The sequence below is a fragment of the Ostrea edulis genome, chromosome 3, assembly GCF_947568905.1.
Source record: "Ostrea edulis chromosome 3, xbOstEdul1.1, whole genome shotgun sequence".
Classification (NCBI taxonomy): Eukaryota; Metazoa; Mollusca; class Bivalvia; order Ostreida; family Ostreidae; genus Ostrea; species Ostrea edulis.
The window spans coordinates 80,728,095-80,748,002 of record NC_079166.1 but is presented as its reverse complement, the minus strand read 5'-3'; the positions used below and the strand labels follow the sequence as shown (position 1 = coordinate 80,748,002).

The 19,908-nt window shown below is 35.8% G+C and overlaps 1 protein-coding gene across 1 annotated transcript; it reads right to left on the bottom strand.

Moving 5' to 3' along the window:
- Positions 1-140: 140 nt before the first annotated feature.
- On the bottom strand, positions 141-18,112 carry LOC125676190 (uncharacterized). The gene is made up of 11 exons (XM_048914086.2): positions 18,011-18,112; positions 17,608-17,680; positions 13,548-13,840; positions 11,616-11,831; positions 9,829-10,011; positions 8,996-9,517; positions 8,459-8,707; positions 4,314-4,574; positions 3,675-3,929; positions 1,698-1,813; positions 141-1,542 (listed from the first exon to the last, which is right to left on the bottom strand). Exons 3-11 carry the CDS (start codon positions 13,837-13,839, stop codon positions 337-339), a joined length of 3,300 nt encoding a protein of 1,099 aa, XP_048770043.2. The 5' UTR covers position 13,840; positions 17,608-17,680; positions 18,011-18,112; the 3' UTR covers positions 141-336.
- Between the last annotated feature and the right edge of the window lie 1,796 nt (positions 18,113-19,908).

Sequence of the window (19,908 nt, the reverse complement as noted above, 5' to 3'; positions counted from 1 at the left end):
ATATCGTTATGATCAAATATGTGGTTCTCAAGATATTGAGCAGACATGTGGTCTACCGACCGACAGGTGCAAAGCAATATGCCCCTTTTCTTTGATGGGGGGGGGGGGGGGGGGGGGGGGGGGGGGGGGGGGGGGGCATAAAAATGAAACTTTTTCTTGAGCAGTTGAAATCCTATGTCATGATGACGACAATTATTATGCATCATTTTTTCTCTGCAGATATCAGCTACCATTTTATTAGATCCAAATGTCTGTATGGTGCTTCTCGAGGTCAATAAGATATAACTGAATGAGTTTTCAAGACAATGTATCAAATCTGTGAGTCCTGTCTTTCCTTCATTTCCAGAAACGTAATGACTCCCCCTTTGTCAGCGTCTTGTTGTGCCTGTTCCCCGATAGAGGGCACGGGGTATGTTCGTCTCTAATGTTCATCAGCTTATCTTCACGGATGAAGTAGTTCTCGTCATCTTCGGTTATGACGACTGATTTGCATTGGCAGTGGAATCCGATTTCATATTCCACCCCTCTGTGGAAACTTGTTGTTATTTTATCAATCATGTTGTGGATCTGGGTTCGAATCTGTATGATCTTTTCTGTGTCAAGGACTGAATTACTCTTGTTATATATTTGAAGCTGTATAGATGTCTTATTTACAGCAACTGCAATGATGTAGTTTCCTGCAGCTTCATTTGCAGTGAATAAAGATGCGTTTTTGGTCATTTTGTCTTGAATTGGCTTCCATATGCTAAAGCAAGCCACCACCAATCGGTAGAAGAAGAAATGGGGTAAAAATGTCAGGAAGTAAAATGACAATATTGATGTTTTCTCCCAGTCCCTTGTTAAGGTTGGAACATCGAGGTCCCTTTTGTTCATACTAGGGATGTAATAATGATCAGCATCTATCTTGGCAAGTATTCCTAGTTTTTCCATGAACAGCATTATCTTATTCTTGTGCTTTTCATACAATGAATACGAAATTCTATCGACTTTCTCCTTCCAAACTGCTAGTATGAGTGATTCCGTTATAATGCCATTTTCATAGAATTCGTGCCATTCTTCTCCAAGAATGAAGGCTCTTGCGTTTTGCTTTTTGTCAGTGATTATATGCTTGAAAGCATCAACAAACCACTGTATGTCAATAATTATGACATCTCTGAGGTGTTCATCTGGGAAAAATAGGATCATTCCAATCTCGTGATAAAATCGCAACATATCTTTCAACTCATCTTCTCGCACAAAGAAATCCAAACCTCTGGAGTTCTTGATTTCATCCCAAGATAAGATTTTTTGTTCCTTCTTCTGGCGTAAAATCATCTCAAAGTCAGACCACTTAATAGGTACTCTCTCTCCCCAATGTGGAAGTAATTTTGCTGTTTCTGCTATGCGACATCTAATCTCTTCAATTTCAGTGAGCTGTTCCTTTGATTTCCTCCTTGGTGGAAGCCCCACCTCATGATATCGATGTAACCTATGATTGAACACTTTATGTAGGTTTTTAGGCATGTCCTCTCTAAGTCTCATTGGGAAATCATCAGCCCCATGCTAAAATAAGACAACACAATGAATCTGGACAAGCAAAAGATTAAAGAAAAGGTCTAGCAACAGGAAATCAATATTGATTTATTGATGTTAATTGATTTATCGATATTTTACTTGGCGCTTGAATCATCAAGGGAGATAACTCGGCAGCACTATACCTCTATGCAATCTTTGTGCGTAGCTATAACTATCACGGGCGTCTCTACGCTTTTGCTGTTTTCTCTCGAATGGCCACAGTACGTCAGGATGGATTGTAACCAAAATGTATAATAATCTGAAGCAAAATGCAGTTCATGAATGAAAGCAGAATATGAGGGCTGTTCGATGTGTAATGTGTATTGTACGATATCTCAAAAGCATTCGACTCTAATAGTGAAATGAACATTACATCCCTTCAAAGTATTCTTCGCGGTTTGAAATACATAATTTCAATCTCTGAATCCATTTCTGAAATGTGTCACGGTACGCTGATTTAGGTAGACCTCTGAGGCACTGACTGATGGCTGAGCCAAGGGCTTGTCGGGACTTGTAACAACGACCATATAAGAATTTTTTAAGTTTTGAAAAAAGTAAAAAGTCGGATGGGGCTAGATCTGGAGAGTATGGTGGGTGTGGCAAGACAGTAACCTTCTCCTACTTCAAAAATTGCTTCACAAGCTCAGATGCATGTGATGGAGCATTATCATGAAGTAGACGAACATGCCTAAATCCTGACACATGGCGTCGTTTATGATAATATTTCTTGAGCTTTTTTAGCATAACATCTCGGTAATACCGACCTGTAACACTTTTGCCCTTCGGCACCGGAATTTGTACGCCTATACTATCACCTGAGAAGAATATGCAATAAAGAACCTTCTTTGTACTTAGTGGGTTTTTTTAAACTACGGGTCGTCTACCGTGTTTAGTTAGCCATATTTTGTTTCCAATTTATTCTTACGGGTTCGAAATAGTGAATCCATGTTTCGTCACCAGTAACAATGTTTGCAAATTGTCTTCGATTGAATTTGCGAAACATTTTGAGCATTTGCTTAGTGGTTTGTACTCGTACCCATTTTTTGGTCATCTGTCAATATATGCAGCATCCATCTGACAAATCTTTCGTACTTTCAAAATACGCTTCAAAATGAAATGCACCCGCGATAGCGATATGCCAACAGCTTTGCAATTGGCAATATCACGAATTGTGTATCTACCATCACTTTCAATTATTTCCCTGACTTTTGAGACATTTGCCTTGTCTATTACTGTCACAGGTCGGCCAGATTTTGCTGCATCTTTGACGGAGGCTGTGCCAGTCAGAAATTTCTTTCTCCACCTACGAACTGTCTCATGAGATACCTTATCAGACCCATAAACTTCCCCCAATTCAGTAAAAATCTGCATTACCGAATGACCGAGTTTTGTACGAACCTTTATATAAGCTCTAATTTCTTCAATATTCTCAGCCCGTTTCCCAACCATTTTTACAACAGTGGTCAACGACTGGCTCTATTGAAATGACTATAAGTTTAAAACTATGTGGAGCTGAAGGCTCGTGTTTATACTGTTGGAAAGGTATTGAATAGGGCTATTCAAGAGTATCATCTTCTACGTGCAAAGTGTTATTGCGCTGTGGTACAATACACATTACACATTGAACAGTCCTCGTACATATTGACCAAACTACGAGTGTTAATAACTTTCATGTATACAGTAATCTGATATGGGAAGACGTTATCAACAGATGAAATCTTAGCGTTCAAATGTGTATTTTTTACCTGGCTATAAAACCCCCACCATTATCTGCGACTTTGACATAATACTGTAGAATCATTTAAATTCGTGGGGGCCAATTTTCGGGGATTGCTGAATTTTTACGGGTTCGTGGGGACGTAATTTCGTGGATTTATATATTTGTAAGATTCTTGTATACTAGTTGTCTTTATTCGTTGAGGATGTAAATTCGTGGGTTAGGGGTACTCACGAATTCCACGAAAATTGAGCCACCAAGAATTCTAATGATTCTACAGTACTACGTTTGCTATGAAACATGTACATTCAATCACTGTGTGATTCTATTGACTTATTTGTACACCTACTGGCGCATAACGCAACACACACCCGAATTAAGGGGGAAATGATCAATATCGTACCATAAAAAGTCCAATACTCAAACAATGAATCTTTGACATTGTGCCTTTCATTCGACCCAACTTCTGACTGAATGTCCTTAGCCATGTCTATTACAAGTAGATACATTGCTCTCCGTGACAGATAGATTTGGTGACATGCATAATAGGCCATCTGTCCTGCAAAGTCCATAACGCTTATTGTGCCTTCGGTTTCTATCTCGTTTTTCCAGCATCCTTTTTTCCATTTGCATATATCTTTGGAAGATCTGTTAGAATCTATATATAAAATTATATATATATATATATATATATATATATATATATATATATATAACAAAACAGTCTATGAAAAGCGAAATCAAAGTTAGGCAAATATGTGCACGGTTATTTCAGTAAGTACAATTCGAATTTGTTTAAAATATATGTTAGCTTAATATCTTAGTGCCAAAACTGAATATGATATGACAACTGCGCTAATAGCATATTCCAGTTCACACCAATCTACCAATGATACTGCATTGCCTTGGAATGGTAGATGATACTGAATGAAAGATGGAGCTTTCCTTCTGAATTCGTTGTCACGACCAAGCTCAACAATGAATAGAATGATTATATTCAATAATATGATTCCAACACAGAGAATGCATGGGCACGACTTACCCAACAGAGTGCTGTGTTCCCCAATTTCTCCTATATCAAACACATCCTCATAAACTTCCATTCCTATGGTTCCCTCTGTGTCAGTTCTTGCTACCCTGCTGTTTCTTCTAAGGTTATGGAGGACTGTAGTTTTTCCAGCCCCAGCACAGCCGACTATCAAACATCTGGCACGATACATCGGAGAACTTCCACGTTTTAAGTTTTCTAAAAACCGTGTCCGGGCTTCGTATCCCCACTGTAAAATTTCTTCTGGAATTTGCACTGAAAGCAACACAGACAGAACCACTGTGCTTGAGTGACAAGTTCAAATATGAGATGAATGCTTCCCTCGGTATTACTGAATACATGTATTTCGAGTTTTAATGAACTTTTTTGTATTTATTATCAACTGTATGTTAGATTACGTTAAGACAAGTATCCAACTAGTTACACTGAGATAACTTTGATTTTAAAACTTTGGATCAGTTCAAATGTGTTTTAATGAAATTTATTGAGTTATAATTTTCCTTTACGGAATTTGTATCATGAAGGTCCTGGTTAGAATATGTTCCTTATAATATACATGGATGTTGACTTGGAAATATCTTTAATTATATTGTTGCTCTTTCTAAATGATATCATTGAATCAATTAAAGAGATTAATAATTACTGCGCGTATCAATTGAATTAATGATGTCATTAATTCAATGAAGAGAGCAACAATTATTGTGCACATTAATTGAAATAGTCTGCGATTGATTGAATTGATGCACGCATTAATTGAATTATTGCTCTCCTCAAATGAATAGCGCGAATTGATTTAATTGTTGATTTAATCAATTTATTTAAAAGTGTTCGCACCTGAGATTTGGAGCAATGTCAATTTTTTGGGAAGTGTATTTTATATTTCAACATTGAAGGAAAGTTAAAAAGAAAAACTGGGGTCGCAACGCTTGTTAATAAGCTACAGTGTTCTGAACATGACCTTTCTGCACATAAAATTGACTCAAGATTTCTTGATTTGTCTGTTGTTGTCAATTAATATAATATAAGCAACACGAATCAATCATTACATAAAATAAATATATACATATAATCATGTCTTCTAACAATACATATAAAAAGTTTAATGCTAGTAATGAAAATAAATATAGATCGACCTTTTTGCTCTTGATATGCAAAAAACCCCATCAAATGTGAGAGTTAAAAGGACATACATGTATTAGGAGTAATGTAAATTTCTAAAATTTCACATAATATTCAAAGTCTTGTCTGAAAGTTTACGATGGAAGTAAAAAAAAAAACAACAACCAAAAAACGGGGAACAGAGATAACTTTTTAGAATATTGACGAAATACTGGATTATTATACAAAATTTAAAGTAAATTGATTTAATTTTTAGGTCACCTGAATCATTCAGGTGACCTATTGCTATCTGTTTTTGTCCGTCGTCGTTCGTCGTGCGTCGTGCGTTAACATTTGAACATTTTCAGCTTCTTCTCTGAAACCCCTGAACCAATTTCAACCAATTTTGGCATATAGCATCTGTTGGTGGAGGGGAACAAAAATTGTGAAATTCGTGGTCCCTGCCCTCCTGGGGCCTGAGGGGTGGGACAAAAACCATCAAAATGAGTGTAATTTTAAAAAATCTTCTTCTTTACTCCTGGACATCAAGAAGCCAAACTGTGGGCATAATTATAATGAGCGTTCAGCCCTCTACCAAAATTGTGAAATTCATGGCCCCTGGGGCAGGGGTTCTTGTGTTAGGGTGGGGCTCTATTGGTCATATAGTGAAAATGCATTATTTCTTTGAAAATCTTCTTCTCTGTCCTTGGGTATTAAGTAGACAACCCAATAGCATGGTTATGATGAGCAAGGATGCCTCTTTCAAAATTGTGAAATTCATGGCCCCTGGGTCAGGGGTTCTGGTATTAGGGTGGGGCCCTATTGATCATATAGTGAATATGCATTTTATTTCTTTGAAAATCTTCTCCTCTGCTGCTGGGTATTAAGTAGACAAACTAATAGTATGATAATGATGATCAAGGATGCTTCTTTCAAAACTGAAATTTATGGCCCCTGGGTCAGGGGTTCTGGTGCAAAGGCGGGGCTGATTGATTATATAGTGAACATGCAATATTTCTTTGAAAATCTTCTGTTTTTGTCCGTCGTCGTGCGTCGTGCGTTAACATTTGAACATTTTCAGCTTCTTCTCTGAAACCCCTGAACCAATTTCAACCAATTTTGGCATATAGCATCTGTGGGTAGAGGGGAACAAAAATTGTGAAATTCGTGGTCCCTGCCCCCCTGGGGCCTGAGGGGTGGGGCAAAAACCATCAAAATGAATAATTTTAAAAAATCTTCTTTTAAAATGACACATGTACTTCATGACCACATAGCTATTCAATGTTTCTTCCATCCAAAAGTAAAATTCTTATATTTAAACACAAACCTAATTCAAACATCGGAAGGTTGTTACATGATACTCAGGTGACCTATAAGGCCCCTGGACCTCTTGTTTAAGAATCGGTGTTCTGTTTCGAACATACATCAACCAAATGTAAAAATTATACGGTACCAATTTTGATGCACCAGATGCGCATTTCGACAAATAATGTCTCTACAGTGATGCTCAACCGAAATGTTTAAAATCCGAAATAACTATGAAGTTTTAGATCTAAATATAGCCAAAAACAGCGTGCCAAACAAGTGGAGCCAAATTTGTCCAAGGATAAGAGCTATGCATGAGGGAGATAATCCTTAATTTTGAAATGAATTTCTAAATTTTATAACAGCAATTAAATATACATCCGTATTTTCAAGCTAGTAATGGAGTACTTAGCTACTGGGCTGTAGAGACCCTCGGGGACTAACAGCCCACCAGCACAGGCCTCGACCCAGGGGTCATAATGTAAAACTTATACAGTACCAATTTTGATGCACCAGATGCGTATTTTGACAAATAATGTCTCTTCAGTGATGCTCAACCGAAATGTTTGAAATCCGAAATAACTATGAAGTAATAAATTACAACATTTGAACTAATTCCAAGTCTTAACTACTTGTATTATAAATATGAAACTGAAATACAGGTATCTGAGTATAAAAATAGAAGGTATAGTGGATGAAACAGAAACTAATACCATGCAGATTTAGAACTGTTTTGATAAATCATCCTTTCGCCACATAATATAGTCCCTACAAAACCCTGTCAAAATTTTAATTGACACAATTTTTATTCAATTGGATAGGGTTCAGTAATAGATGTGTAAATTGCTTGCACCAATAGGATCAGTATTGAACCAATGAATACTCTGTTGTAGCATCCTGCGCAGTTGAGCTCAAAAGCTCAGCACCTAACTTGCTTAATGAGAGTAACAATTTAAGTATAGTGCGCATCAATTCAGTACAATAATTAACGCTATCATCAAGTAATGCGCGCAATAATCCAGACCTAGAAGAAATAATTAATCATTTGATTAATTTTCACGATATCTGAATTTTAGTGGATTTATATTCATTAATTGAATTGTTGCACGCATCAAATAGTGCATCAAAATTTGTACCGTATAAGTTTAACATTATGATCCCTGGGCCGAAGCCTCTACTGGTGGACTGTTAGTCCCCGATGGTCTCTACAGCCCAGTAGCTAAGTACTTCATTACTAGCTTGAAAATACAGATGTATATTTAATCGCTGTTATAAAATTTAGAAATTCACTTCAAAATTAAGGATTATCTTTCTCACGCATAGCTCTTATCCTTAGACGAATTTGAGTCCACTTTTTGGCACTCTGTTTTTCCCTTAAGTAGCTCTAGCAAGTTTATCGTTATTTCGGATTTCAAACATTTCGGTTGAGCATCACTGAAGAGACGTTATTTGTCGAAATGCGAATCTGGTGCATCAAAATTGGTACCGTATAAGTTTAACATAAATTAATGATATCTTCAAATAATTAAAGATAAATATTTTCAAATATGTGTGTTTACCGTATGTTGATTTGGTATATCATAGGTTTTAATAACCCATGGGTTTTAATAATAATGATATTATACAATTAACACTATGTTGAGTGTTTTGATCGTGGTTTAAACTCCAGTTTTAATAGCAAACGGGGATTAATTTTCACGATATCTGAATTTTAGTGGATTTATATTCATACTTACATTTCTCGCTAATCAGTGAATGACTGCTGTCATCCTTGATAGTTTTGTGTAGTATGATTTTCATGCCGAGTACTTCTATCAACCTCTCAGTCAGTTCAGAAGGGAGACAAATACATCTTTCATCTTTTTCCATTTCGTACCCAAAAGTGCAAAAGTATTTGTCTACAAATTTTTCCGACAGAACGCCAGTGTGGAGAAAATAGGAAAAAATGTAACCCAGATGAGTAGTTGAACGCAGGTCAAAGGATGCTGCAATTCAAAATATAATTCTGTACAATACATGGCACGAGCCTTGTTTACATAACAAAGAAGCGGGAGCTCTATATCTCCCATGGATATCGACAACTGGCAATCAAATTTGGATGACCATTAGAAATACCTTAGTTAAGCATTCTAATCATTAAAAATGGAAAAATAAAATTTGATAATTTTGAGCTCAAATCGTGTCCATGTCCCTTTAATGCAAATTTTAACATCCAATAGATGACGTTCAATGGCTCTTCATTCAACTACAGACCAATAATATATTCATAGTACCTTTTATTTTTGTCACGTCTTCCATGGACTCTGTGTGGCAATTACTGAAATAATCACTCACAATACATTCCAAAAATCTTTCATGAAATTTAGTCGGTAAGAACACGCATGTTTCATTTTCTTGTCGTTGGTATCCGGCTAATCGAAAGTATTTTAATAGGACTTTCGTTAGTTTCTTTTCAAAGATATGATTGAGCAGCTCACGCGGTGCTAGAGAATTTTGAAACATCACGGAAAGTGTCTCCCACTCTACGTCATCATTAACAAATATCACGTCCTCTGGTGAAAAGACCAGACTATCATTCCACTGAGCTGCTGCTGTCCGCCATTCTTCCACTGTACGATCAATCCATGGATATGCTATATTCTGGTTGGCTCTTACTGTCGATGGATTTTTCATAAAAACATTGCATGCTTCATTTATCTCCTGTATATTCCAAATCAACGAACAATTTGTGCTCAGAAGGACAGCTGCATGAAATACTAATTTCTGGTCTCCGTCAAAAGTTGTAAATATAGAGCCTAAAAAACAAAATGTTGCTGCATACACACCTGAAATATTATTCACCAGCGTAAAATACGGAAACATGTTTTACTACGTTTCTTACAATTGATGTTATTTTAATATCAAATATCAAGATTTGTAGTTCCATAGGCACGAATTGTGCTACTACAGAATGTATTCAAAAGCTTCTACACGAGAAAAAAAAAATATCTCGCTATTTTCTTCAAGTCGACATTCAGATATCTCGACGATGTTTTATCTATCAAAAATGCGAATTTTCATTCATATCTCAATTCGACATATCCCATTGAACTCGAAATTGACTTACGAATCTGTTGTGATGGTTCTTCTCCCATGATGGCATTTTGCGTGATGAGAATTTCACAGGGAGAATTTTCCTGAATCTTAGAGTCCCATATGCAATCAGTGTAGCATATAGTGTTAAATATTGAGTCTTGACGAAAGATACCAGTGACAACAGTCCGTCTAAAAAGTGTCAAGTAATGAATCTCTGAAAGGAAAGATGGATTTTAAGATCACATCAAAAGGAAATGATTACATGCATCTGAAGCACTCAACTTTATGATAAACGGGATGATTTCAGCTTCTCCATCGTCAACTTCGCATATTTATGTAGCAATATTCCATTATCACCTGCATATGGTGTTTAGATCTTTCAACTGATTCGATACACAAGAGCTTGTTCTGCGTATGATCAGTTTTTAAATCAAGGCAGGCTACTGACAAACAAGTTGATGGTTCATGGGTTTTAACAGTCGTTTAAAGTCAGCATTTTGCAAATTCTATGGTCGTTATAACAATATAGTTTGCCAATACAACCAATCATTGGGCCAAATGCTGTCTGACTTGTTTCATACCGATTGTTAGGCCATTCTTGGTACACTAATTTGGACTACGGATAACTCTGTTTACCTGACCAAGATATAGGGCTCACAGTGAATATGACCGGACTACAGGGGATGCTTACTCCTCCTAGGCACCTGATCCCATCTCTGGTATATCCAGGGGTCCGTGTTTGCCCAACTTTCTGTTTAGTATTGCTTAGATGAGTTATGAGATTGATCACTGTTCGTTATCTTCACCTTTCATATTTGTCGGTGCTACTGATTGTGATTTCCTTGTGGGGATCCGGTTTAGAATAGGTCCTCAGTACCATTGCTTGTCGTCAGAGGCGACTAAATAAGGGGGCTGGGGCACTTTGGATGAGAAGCAAAACCCGAGGTCCCGCGTCATAGCAGATATGACACGATAAAAATCTCTCCCTGCTAAAAGGCCCCTGGATAAGTGGGATCAGGTACCTGGGAGGAGTAACCACCCCCTGTCGGCCATACCTTCCGTGAGCCCTATATCTATACTTAAATCGCAATCTTTAACAAACTTTCTGATCAGTTTAGAATAAATCAATGTAAATGTTGCTCTAAAAGTGTACAATAGTAATTGTCTCTTCACTATTTACTGAAAACCATCAGGAACTGACATTATAAAACAAGGTATCATTTTTGTAAGTTTGATAAAATCATGTATGAAGTACCCCCAAAAAACAAATGAGCATTACGAACGCACTGTACATGTACCTGTAAGCAAGTAAGTGCAACAATCGTTCCGAAAGAAATACAAGAAAATTGAAATCAACTCATGTTGATGACTATTGAATGATTGATTGAATATGGTTTAACGTCCCTCTTGAGAATGTTTCACGCATATGAAGATTTCACCTTCATCTTGCCGGTGAAGGGCTGCAAAATCTAGGACTATGCTCGGCGCTTACGATTTTTGAGCAGGGGAGGATCTTTATCGTGCCACACCTGCTGTGACATGGGACCTCAGTTTTTGCAGTCTCATCCGAAGGACCAGCGCATTTAGTCGCCTCTTACGAGCAGTGGTACCTAGGACCAATCTAGCCTGGATCCACAATTAAAGAACAGCATTTGGAACCTATACTTAATGCAAAAATGAAATTAAATGGCATGTTGATTTCGATGGTTGTGTTATGAATATTTACAGAACTTGAATGTTGCATTGTTATAATTGTCATTGGAAAATTTTTAAGTCAAGAAAATGTTGGACATTCCAGATATTTGGGACGATATATACCAAGTTTTATGGGTTTTGTTTTAAGATTATGTGTTTCTTCAAATCCCTGATACACCCCTTCATCTTCCTTCGTCAAGTTCAAGATAAATAAGTCCCCACAATCCACCACGTATTTGTCTCTACTTTCGCAGATCCTGTCACCGTTCTTTCGCCAGATCATATCTCTGTCTGCCATCTTCTGACTAAGCATTAACTTGTTTCTGTACTGTTTGACAGCTTCAAAAGAAGACATAAAAACATGTACTCGTAGTCAGGTGCTTGGATTGTTTTTCTTACAAATTGTATTATGTGATGTTTCTTGATTTGTCTTTTGTTTAGAATAACCCTCTACGGAAGATCGAACCCTGAATCTCTAAGTTGCTAAGCTTGCATATTTCGCTGAAACTGCTAACTTTAAAATAGCGGTAACTCCTCCAGCTGAAGATGAACATGTCAGTGTATGAAGTTTACAGATACACTGTATTGTTGTAAGATGAACATTTCAGTGTACGAAGTTTACAGATACATTGTATTGTTGTAAGATGAACATTTCAGTGTATGAAGTTTACAAATACATTGTATAGTAAGATGAACATGTCAGTGTGTGAAGTTTACAGATACACTGTATTGTTTTAAGATGAACATGTCAGTGTAATACGTTTACAGATGCATATGAAGTTTACAGATACATTGTATTGTTGTAAGATGAACATTTCAGTGTATGAAATTTACAGATACATTGTATTGTTGTAAGATGAATATTTCAGTGTATGAAATTTACAGATACATTGTATTGTTTTAAGATGAACATTTCAGTGTATGAAATTTACAGATACATTGTATTGTTGTAAGATGAATATTTCAGTGTATGAAATTTACAGATACATTGTATTGTTGTAAGATGAACATTTCAGTGTATGAAATTTACAGATACATAGTATTGTTGTAAGATGAATATTTCAGTGTATGAAATTTACAGATACATTGTATTGTTGTAAGATGAACATTTCAGTATATGAAATTTACAGATACATTGTATTGTTGTAAGATGAATATTTCAGTGTATGAAATTTACAGATACATTGTATTGTTGTAAGATGAACATTTCAGTGTGTGAAGTTTACAGATACATAGTATTGTTGTAAGATGAATATTTCAGTGTATGAAGTTTACAGATATATTGTATTGTTGTAAGATGAATATTTCAGTGTATGAAGTTTACAGATACATTGTATTGTTGTAAGATGAATATTTCAGTGTATGAAGTTTACAAATACATTGTATTGTTGTAAGATGAACATTTCAGTGTAATACGTTTACAGATGCATATGAAGTTTAAAGATACATTGTATTGTTGTAAGATGAATATTTCAGTGTATGAAATTTACAGATACATTGTATTGTTGTAAGATGAACATTTCAGTGTGTGAAGTTTACAGATACATAGTATTGTTGTAAGATGAATATTTCAGTGTATGAAGTTTACAGATATATTGTATTGTTGTAAGATGAATATTTCAGTGTATGAAGTTTAAAGATACATTGTATTGTTGTAAGATGAACATGTCAATGTATGAAGTTTACAGATACATTGTATTGTTGTAAGATGCTGTTCCTGTATATGGGTTTTGATATCACTTTACACATATTTTCAGACCGGTCGTGATAGTTCCCGTGTCATGTCAGGCGTTGGAACGTTAAAGAGCACTCACTGCTACGGCACAGAGCGCTAAGCATATAGGTCTAAATTTGTAGTACTTCACCTACAGTTGGTCACAATTCTAGATGGGACGTAACACAAACAAAACATATTTCACTGCATACAGTTTTAGTTAAGGTATGTGACCATCTTTGTATAGTTACTTTTCCTTGTAAAGAATTGGAAATGAATACAGAACGTCTCTACTTTTTCTTGTTAGATAAGCAAAATGAAAATAGTTAAGTTTGCCTTACTACTAGGCCATCCTTCTGAATCGTCTTGTTTGACCTGACTATACCGTATGGCATGGTCAGTATGTCCACGTGTTGGTTTACGTCTTCTGATAAAGATGACAACGATGAAAAGAACCAGGCAATAGATAACAACACACACAACAGCAGTAATCCATCCCGAGGAGGTTCTGTTAAAGGCTTCTATTATAACGGTGCTATCGTTAGATTGCCCCTTCGTTGTGTTTTCTATAGCGGTGCTATAGTTAGAGTGCCCCGTTGTAATGCTAGAGTCATGTGCCATATTGTCATTCATACTAATAAAAAGAAAATAAGAAATGAGTAAACAGAAGATCGGCTTAGAGCACTGTGATGTGATATGATATTAACTGATATTAAAAATCAATTGATTTTCCAATGCTTAAGACAAACAAAGTGCGTAAAAAAGACGTTAGCATACATTTATGTCGCAAAATTCTATTATCACCTTCACGCTGGATATATTCTGCATATAATCAATTTTCTATTTGAGACAGGCTATTGACAAATGAATTGAAAACCAGCATTTCACAAATTCTATGATTGTTATAAAGATACTCGTATATTTCTAAAAAAACAATGAAAAGGTGAAGATAACGAACAATGATCAATCTCATAACTCCTATAAAGGTGAAGATAACGAACAGTGATCAATCTCATAACTCCTATAAGGAATACAAAAAGAGTTGGGCAAACACTGACCATGAAATCAGGTGTCTTGGAGGACTAATCTAATCATCCCCTGTAAACCGGTCACATCCACAATAACCTTATATCTTTATCAAATAAATAGAGTAGTCTGTAGTCAAAACCAGTGTGTAAAGAACGTCCTAACAATTAGGATGGAACACTTTAGACAGCATTTGACCAAATGACAGGTTGTATTGGCAAACTAGATCATTATAACGACCATAGAACTTGCGGAAGGCCGACTTTAAACGAGACAGCTGAAACCCCTGGAACATGAACCTGTTTGTCAGTGGCCTGCTTAGATTTTAAAAAACTTATAATACATGTATGTAGAACACCTCATCCCACCTCTGGTGTGTTCAGTGTTTGCCGTGTTCTCAATTTTGTATTGTCTATAGGATTTGAGAATAATCACTACTAGTTAATCTTCTCTTTATTATACGTTACTTACTGAAAACAAATCCATCACATTTTAAAACTATTTCACCGCCTTTTTCCTGTTGATTACACTGTACATCTCTCATTACTTTGTATTTCAATGCTATGACATTTTCCACTTGCGTTGACGCGTTTTATTGAATGAACTTATATCGGGTCATGCGAATATGATCACGGTACAGTTCAAAAGAAGGGTCTTCTCTAGCATATCTTAAGAAATTCTTAATTTTGTCTATCTAAGGAACATCTGCATTTAGCGACATGGATTTTGTCGACATACATTGTAAAAACAGATTTTTTTTTGTAAGTTTTACTTTACGTTCATTCGCCCCCTCTAGATCCGCCACTACCAAGACCTTAATTAACATTGCTGCGAAAGTGGCAGTCGTCTGTCAAATGATATCCACAAACATCAAGCTTTGGAATAAGAAAAGCAAATTTATTTCAAAGAAAGGTATTTTGGACAGTTTCGGGCTAATGAGGAGACATGGAAATGATGAAATTTACGACAAATTTACGTGGAAACCCCAAACATTGAAGATATAGATATTGCATTGTTGTCCCCTTGATATCAAATTAAGCAAGATTCTCACTTCTAAATGCCGAGCGTATGGAGAAGGGCGGTAACTACCTATATTAACGTCTTAGGTTGGACGCGGCCAGAAAAGTTGAAATGAAAGCTTCCTGACATGGAATAGATTTAAGTTTGTTTGAATCATGATTCCCGGAGGTAGGAAGGTGCCACAGTAGGGAATCAAAGTTTTTCATATGCTGATATATAGCAAACATAGGTTGACAGGTTGACATATTGACGGGTCTATGGGGTAAGAATATAATATGCTGAAAAAAAATTAATTCGCCATATGAGCTATCTGATTAATTTCAAACATGTGGCATATTTACACTTCTTATCTTAAGCCCCGTTCACATGCGCTGATTTACTCACGGGGTGCAAATTTTGCATGTGTGCAAAAATTGCACCCGTGCGTAAAAGTATATTTGCTAAGCGTTCACATGATACTTAACAAATTAGGGTCAAATGGCAATGATTCTCAAAGTTTGATAAAGATGGCGGATTATTTTCGATTGAGAAGGAGGATTTTCCCTTACTGTTTAGGTGACAAATTTGATTGATCAAGATATGTCTACGACACTCTATACAATATAATGTTTGCAGAAATACGATGTATTTATGAGAAAAGTGATATCATATTCGGTGATAATGCGTTTGCTCCTTTTCGGAACCGATCCCTCGTGATCCACAGTGACGACTCCACGAGTGTGACGTTGTATACGGTGTGTGCGTTCACATGACGAAAAATACACTAGGAGTAAATATACACATATGCAAAAGTAAATTTGCATCTGGTCAGATTTACACCCGGGTGTATATTTGCACATATGTATATTTACTTTTGCATATATGCAATTGCGTTCACATGCTCAAATTTACACCCGGGTGCAGATTTTGCATATATGCAGAATTTGCATCCCGTGAGTAAATCAGAGCATGTGAACGGGGCTTTAGCGGGTATCAAAAATGGTTGTTATAATTCGTAATACTGGCACCAAGAGACTGAGCTGACCTTATGCAGCGTTGACCTTCATGATGGTAAAGTGAATAATACAGTATATGTACAGGGTGTGTATCATGATGTTTATTTGATCTGGGAAATCAATTATTTGATTTTTTTCTATATTGTTGTTAATCTATCGACTTCTGAAATACATATCCACGGATTCCATGGTATTTGTATCAACAATTTGGTTTTATATCTTTTAGTTTTCCTGTCAACTTGTTGACCTTAGTTGTGATACATGTACATTAAAGATTTCTGGTGTCAATCTGTCGACCTTTGTTGTGATATATCATTTTATGTTGTCAACCTGTCAACTTTTTCAACATATGCACTACTTTTTCATTGTGTATTTATTTTATGTGAAAAGGTATATTGTAGGGTCGTTATAAAAATGCAGCTTTGAATTCGGAAGGTGTAGATTGGTTAGAAAGACTACTTATCCGTCAACTTGGATATACGCAGAAGCAGTAGCCTACCTGGTCAAAAAACGACATGGGCACATTTCTGTGAAAACTCATAAAATTTTAGAATAATTCCTACTGAAGATTCTGATATGCAACATGACATTGTAGGCGGCACAGTAATACCTCGCAAACCTTACCTTAAACATCATCTGTATTAAAATAAGAGTGCATGTAAATTTGGTTTAGATTTTGATAGAACCCGGGCCATTCTCGTTCTAAATAAAACAAGACGTGCCACAATTTGTAGCACTGAATGTTTGCTGATACGATATCATCATGGAAAGCTCTAATTAGCTCTAATTAATTGTTAATTTATCTGTTGGGTGTGTTTTGAAATTACTGACAATATCTGAAGTTTGCTTCTCTGTTATATCTGCTGCATTTCCCAGACAACGTGACGTATGCATTCCCTGCGTACAACATCAATGTCACATCCCCACCACTCACGTCATGGAAACTGAACATACTATATCTTAATGGGGAATTACTAAGACTATTTTTTGAAAAGTGAATGAATCTCGTAACTCCTATAAGCAACACAAAATAGAGAGTTGAACAAACACGGACCCATGGACACAGCAGAAGTGGGATCAGGTGCCTAGGAGGAGTAAGCATTCCCTATCGACTGGTCATCCGCCACGAGCCCTATATCTTGATCAGATAAACAGAGTCATCCGTAGTCAAAATCAATGTACCACGAACGGCCTAACAATCGTTATGAAACACGCCAGACAGCATTTGACTCAATGATAGGTTGAATTGGCAAATTATGTATCGTTATAACGACCATAGAATTTGAGGAATGCTGACTTTAAACTGAAATGTTTTTCTACAATGTTTTGTTTTTGATTTCAATGCTGTGTCGGCTTTTACCTTGAGTTGAGAAGACAATCAGGTTCTGCCAAGTAGCACCTTTTTTCTTTGTTAATTTTCAAACAGCTTGAAACTGGAAATACAACTACGATTAGAATATTCAAAGACACAACCTACAGGAAAATTACAATTTTTTATGTCAATCCGTAGAACATTAAACTCGAACTGATCAATTTCAGAAATAACATTTTTGTAAGAAGCAGCTCAATAGATCAAGTACAAATCAGTAACTATTAGGATCATGTTGTTGTAGTATCAATTTCGATGATAATTCTCACTTTAAAAAATTTGAAAATAGAATTAGAAAACACCACAAAATTTAAATCTCGTGACCAGTTTCGCCAATTTGTTCTACAAACGTACTAGGTAAGGATGATAAGGAAAGCCATATAAGTATACCTACACTGGTATAGAGTACTGCTGAGGTAGTGGTGTTGCGGGCATCCACTGACAAATGCACTGCAATTCTTTGTATCCAAAAAACCATCCCTCCTTAGATATAAACAATTTCCTGCGAAAAGGCCAACACTGCTGTTGTATGATATGACACACTTGTAATTCGAATTTAAAGAATTTTCTATGGAATGGTATAATGAAAATGTGAAGATAAGGAACAGTAATAGATCTCATAAATCATACTAACCATTTGAAAGTAACAATATTTACTTTTGACGACTTGATATACATGTAGCCAGGTAAATTCGAGAGAAAAGACACCAGAGAACAGATATTATGTATATCGATATTTTTTTTAACAATAATTAATCATTATTTTTTAATATTATTCTTATTGCTTTTATTTCAAATGGTCTGAAAATATTCTTATTGTCGATAAAGTAGAATTTGGAATTGAACATGCGTAAAACGTACATGTATATAGATCCATACCTATATTTCAATTATATTTACCTTTTTCATATAAACCCATAATTTTATCATAGCAGAACTCGAGTAGCGTTGTTTTCTTTTCGTTTGGAATGCAAAGATATTGTAGTTTGTTGTTTTCATCTTCAGAGCAGTTTAACCTGAAACCAGCCCTATACCAAGATTCTTTGGTTGTGGGACAGGATTCAACTTCAGTTGCCGGAAATCCCTATATGAAAATTAGTTGAGAAAATAATTTATTATAATAATAAATACGCGTAAAAACATATTGAATATTTGTATTCATCTGAGGATGGATGTTTTCTGGATGATAAAATCCAGAAAGCGCTAGCGATTTAAATATATTTTGGAACTGCATATTTTCCTGATTTTTTCCTGATTTTTTGACTATATATATATATATATATATATATATGTGTGTGTGTGTGTGTGTGTGTGTGTGTGTGTGTGTGTGTGTGTTACTCACTATTCACATAATATTTTCTATACATTTATGCGTATAGTTCTTTCCAATTCATTCAGTAGAATAAGTCTAAGTTTTTTTCCCAGAATTTTGGAATCTTGCTAATAAAACGATTAATAACTTATCAACTTAAATACTTCACCTGTGATTGGAGATTTTTCTTGACAAATGCCAACAACAACGGAATCCACCATATATTAAGCATGTCCATATGTTTACTGTGTAACCCCTACTGTTAAAAAAAAACAACAGAAAAAACCCCACAAAACTTTATAAATCTGTCATATCCAACATGATTTGAAAGAATACAAAATGTTGAGTTGGAAGCCAAACAATCTGCTAAACCAATGTCGGCATCTTCCTACTGTTGGGATGTTCATGGTACCCTTTAAGTATTTAGTGAATTGCAACCCATATATGCGCTGTATTTGTTAGGAAACATTTGAGCAATTCTTTCATCATCTAGAAACCAGATCTAGGAGCACCACATGTCACAATAATATAAAATATCATATCTTGGGAGCAAACTGATTAAAATAAGATCTTTGATCTACACAAAGTAGCGACATAACTATAACGGAGCGGATCAAAGATCTTATTTTAATCAGATTGAGCTTGGGTGTAGTTGATCTTTCATTAATGAATTTCTGTGATTCTAAAAACTGCATCATATTCGGATAAGCATGAATAATGATTTTTCTGGTAGTATCTATTCAGTCCTCTACCGGGGATGTCAGGAGTGTGCAAAATTATCCTACCTGCCGAAAGTGCAACCAAGATAAAACAAATATTGCTCTGGGTTCTTTGTAAGGGAAAACTATGTTAAAAAACTCAAACTCTAACGACACATTAAACACTCACACAACATTTAATTATACACTTATTTAAAAGGTCCCAAAGTCAGAGATCTCTGATCTTTCAATAGGCGGCAGAACGTCATCTCTATCATGAAT

What these genes read in the sequence shown, in the direction of transcription:
- LOC125676190 (XM_048914086.2), bottom strand. Translation starts at nt 13,839, where the DNA reads ATGAATGACAATATGGCACATGACTCTAGCATTACAACGGGGCACTCT. An exon ending in AGACGTGACAAAAATAAAAG is followed by an intron (nt 8,708 to 8,995) that starts GTACTATGAATA and finishes TTTGAATTGCAG; the next exon opens with CATCCTTTGACCTGCGTTCA. An exon ending in TTCACTGATTAGCGAGAAAT is followed by an intron (nt 4,575 to 8,458) that starts GTAAGTATGAAT and finishes TGTTGCTTTCAG; the next exon opens with TGCAAATTCCAGAAGAAATT.